Below are 4206 nucleotides of genomic sequence, written 5' to 3'. Positions count from 1 at the left end.
TGATCGGACAGTTAGGCAGATAAGAATTGCCTTGTAAAATCCGGGAATATCTTCACTCTCCGACGATGCTGGATGAGCTGCACAAACGACGCATATGCACTTCGGAACGGGAACACGAGAGCACCCGTTGCAGCATCCAACCCGGAACTGGGCAATAAAAACAAAGATGACGGGAGCCAGGTCCCTGGCCGAAAAAAAAAACAGCTGCACCGACTAGCCTTTTTCGCGACGGGATTGCAACACCCCGGACGATAACGATTAAGCGTACCACTCTGACGTAGCCACACAAACCCTAACAAAGATGTACAGCAAAATCGGTAAGCCAACACCCTTCACGAACAGACGGTGGCGATTGCTGGTATGATAACGCACGTTTAGTCACGAAAACACGACGAAAACTAGCGCTTTGGCATTCGAGAATACAACTAGTGTTGGCAGAATCGGGATTCGGAAGATTCGAAGATTCGATCCCTAGACGGATTCCAAAGATTCGAATCCCATTTGACGGATTCTAAAGATTCGAATCCCATCTGACAGATTCTAAAGATTTGAATCCCGTTTGACAGATTTTAAAAATTTGATTCAATTGGGATTAGAATCAGATTTAATTGTTTTGAAAAAAAATGAACAAAATGAACCAATTTTGAGGTTAGAATCACCGGGTGCTGTAGATACACAAAAAGGTGTTGGCTTTAAAGTTCCAATAACATAGATTTTCTGATACAGGAATCATTTGGTTGGTAGCAGTCGATCAGTATAAATGGTGCAGAAACCTTGGTTGGTATTTTCTGCTGAAATAACAAATTTGTTAGTAACTTTACAATTGCAGAACCGAATTGTACATGTGACCCCTTAAATGAAAGGTCTGCTCAAGACACACAACTTTGTCTTTTTTTTTTTTATATATATATTTGCACAACTTTGTCTTACATTAGATAACAACTTTGTCTTACATTAGATCTAATGTCTTACATTAGATCTACTAATATTTTCTAGTTTTTGAGAAAACTTATTGTGTGGAAAAGAGATAGCACTGTACCGGGAACAAGGTGAATACACTTCGATTACTAAAAAGCCAAAATCTGCCTATTTGTTAATAACTATTGATTCTTTCAACTGATTTTCACGGTTGAATTGAAATGAAAGATCTTTTCAAGACGCCGAAAGTGTTCGCCCGAGGGGGCGTAAAGGTTAAACAGGTTGATGGACAATTTAGGTTAAAAAAGCCAATTCCCGTATAACTTTTTCGTTCCTTGACCGATTTCCACAAATGACCCCTCAAATGAAAGGTCTTTGCAAGACGCGTAATTTTGTCTCAAGGAACATATTACATATTATCCATTTTTTCTAGTTTTTCTACCAGCCCTCGTCGAGAGAAGAAAGGACAATTCCCTCTCCGTGAGACCAAATTTGGTCACGCACACATTTGCATTTGTTGCAACCGGTGTACCGGTTCAGCGTTTGAAGGTCATTCGCTAGAATTAATATAGAATTTATACACCTTGGTTCGAATCGACGCAGCTTCCAACACTGCTGTCAAAACCGGCTAAGTTTGTTTTGATTCCTACATCAACACGTGCGTTTATACGAAACCACTTTCGTATTCTTTTGTTTTTACGGTCGTTATTAAAAGATTAGTGTTATAAAAATGATGAAGGTGGCCAAAAAAGTGAAAGGTACGATTTATCTAGACGTTATTTATCACAATCAAAGATTTTCACTCCATCGTCGCCGTCCCCTATGTTTCAGCAACGCCGTTGCCTGCGCAGGAAAGTGATAGTGATTCCCTGTCCGAAGATAGCAGCGCCGATGAAGAGTTCTTGTCCGACGGCGAATACCCGATGTCCGAGGATGAAAGTGCAGGAGAAAACAATGAAGAAAGTGATGATGAATCGAAGAACATGGACGAGTCAGGAGAGCCAACCAAATGGGCTAAGACGATGGCAAAGTTCCTCCGTAAAACGACCGATGCGAAGATACTCTCCAAAGCCACCAGCGAGGCCGAAATTGAACGCAAGAAAAAGGAATCCTCGACGTACAAATTCGAAGTGGTGGGTCAGGAAAGAACAGTCAAAAAAGAAACGTCCGCTAAAGGCCAGGAAGATAAACCGGACGATTTACAACTAGCGTACGAACTATTACGGCAGAAAGCACTGCTTAAGAAGGAACGACGAAAGGATATCCTCGGTCTACGGGTTCGACCAACGATCAATGATTATGAGCGCGAAAGGACATTGCGGAAGGTGGCCACAAAAGGCACAGTGCAGCTGTTCAATGCCGTACGCAAGCAGCAAAAGGAAGTGAATAGAAAGCTCGATGAAGCCGGCAAGCTCGAATATAAGCGCGAAAAGGTGCTTAAGACTTTGAGTAAAAAGGAATTCCTTGATGCGCTAATGAACGGACCGAGAGCAAAATCGGAATTGGTAGATAACTTGGTGAAAAAGGAGGAGGATGAGGATGTTAAATCGGAAGTTGATTCGGATGAGGAACCCAAATCGACCTGGGGCCCCTTGCGGGCTGACTTTCTCACTGGGAAGAAATCAGGCTGGGACAAGGAATACGCAGAAGATGAACGAAATGTTCCCGATGGTTTGGACGATAATATGCAGTCGGACTCGGATTAGTCTAATATATTATTCATGTTGTCACAAAGAGAACCTACCGCTTACTGTTTATTTTCGCGCACCGTTACAGTATCACTTAATATGAAGCTTATATTCTCCACAGGGTTGTGGGATTTGCAGTGGTGCAGTCGGGTATATTGTGATGGGAAGACTCCAGATCATCGTTTCGATGGCGATATCCGTCGGAGCGACCCATTCCAGCTCGTCTTCATTCTCGGCCGATCGATCAATCAAACTTTCACTGGAAAGCTCGGGGTTTGTGCTTGTGACGAACTGGAAATGTAGTCTCCAGCTGACTTCAACCAGGTCAGTTCGGAAGGTGGGTGTTACGTGTAACGGAATGGGAAGAATGACTTGCGTTTGCAGCATGCCCAGGCACACCTCATGATGTTTGCTGTAGTTTGTCACGCGAGAAATACACTTTTTCCGTTCCAATTCGCTCGATCCGACACCATTTGGTTGGGTGGAATTTGGCTCAGATGCACCAGCCTCGGTGGCAACGGTTTCGTCGCCCACTTTGGCCACTACAGCACCCGGCGCTGGAGCTTTCAATTCAATTTCTTCGCATTGCAATGTAACGGATAGTTGGACACATTTGACCGTCCCACAGCTGAAGTCGATGGTGGCCACAATATCCTCGCCCAGCTTGTAGGCCGATTTGAACAAACAAAACCTACCTACTTTACCCCATTTGTTGGTGATCATGAAAAAGTTTGGCCGCCTCCGGGCTGTAACTCCTCGTAGATAGTGTAGCGCGTATTCGATCCGCGACGGTGGTCTTCGTTTCTCCAGGAACGGATTGTTGGGTGCCAGGTCTTCGTTAGATTCATCGTTTAGCGTGATCGCCTCGTCGAGGTCGCTTTGGGGCAGGGGAAGAGGCAGCACTCGGATTGGAATGTTCAGTGCCTGCACGCTCGATCCCAATCGCTGCGTGGCAATCGTTATTTTATAGTAATACTTCACTCGGATCCCACGATACGTAGGAGGTGTGTTTAGAGGGACAGTTTCGCGGTACAAAACTATAACAGAATTATATCATTATTGCATATTATTGCATACAGCAGCAGCAGAAGAACATCATCAACCGTAGCTTACATTGTTTGGCTTCTCCGGGTGATAATCGTAGGTCACAAAAAAGAATTTTCGGTTCAGTAGATTGTAAAACCTCTCCCTTCAGCTGGTTGCTTGCGTTGAGCGATGTGGTTCCTCCAACGTTTCTGCTTGCCGCGACATCATTTCCAGTTCGATCGTTCATAGACGCATTACAGTAGCAATGAAGTTGAACGGTGGCCCATGCGAGATTCTCTAGAATATCACTATAGATTTTTTCTTTGTTATTGCCTAAAAGTTAATGAGCTTCGATTATGTATCAGCAGCTCCCACCTATTACTCTGCGATATCTTGTGCTCCGGGAGGGATGGATGGATAAAATCTATCAAACATTCGACCACCTCACCGCACATGAACACTGCACTTTGGTCACGCAAAAGTTTTGCATTTATTTCGATCATAATTGACCTGGTTCCGATTTCCCCACGTTAGGTATACCTCAAAACAACTATAAATACTACGTTGCTTCTTT

The 4206-nt window shown here is 43.9% G+C and overlaps 2 protein-coding genes across 2 annotated transcripts; one reads left to right on the top strand and one right to left on the bottom strand.

Moving 5' to 3' along the window:
* The first annotated feature begins 1559 nt into the window (after window positions 1-1559).
* On the top strand, window positions 1560-2651 carry LOC131261553 (RRP15-like protein). The gene is made up of 2 exons (XM_058263620.1): window positions 1560-1676; window positions 1750-2651. Exons 1-2 carry the CDS (start codon window positions 1649-1651, stop codon window positions 2622-2624), a joined length of 903 nt encoding a protein of 300 aa, XP_058119603.1. The 5' UTR covers window positions 1560-1648; the 3' UTR covers window positions 2625-2651.
* On the bottom strand, window positions 2612-4199 carry LOC131261552 (RAB6A-GEF complex partner protein 2). The gene is made up of 3 exons (XM_058263617.1): window positions 4008-4199; window positions 3720-3940; window positions 2612-3643 (listed from the first exon to the last, which is right to left on the bottom strand). The coding sequence occupies exons 1-3, from the start codon at window positions 4133-4135 to the stop codon at window positions 2697-2699; spliced, it is 1296 nt and encodes a 431-aa protein (XP_058119600.1). The 5' UTR covers window positions 4136-4199; the 3' UTR covers window positions 2612-2696.
* Window positions 4200-4206: the final 7 nt, after the last annotated feature.

The sequence above is a fragment of the Anopheles coustani genome, chromosome 3, assembly GCF_943734705.1.
Source record: "Anopheles coustani chromosome 3, idAnoCousDA_361_x.2, whole genome shotgun sequence".
Classification (NCBI taxonomy): Eukaryota; Metazoa; Arthropoda; class Insecta; order Diptera; family Culicidae; genus Anopheles; species Anopheles coustani.
Note: the sequence above shows the minus strand (reverse complement) of the source record. Positions and strands in the feature narration are given on the sequence as shown.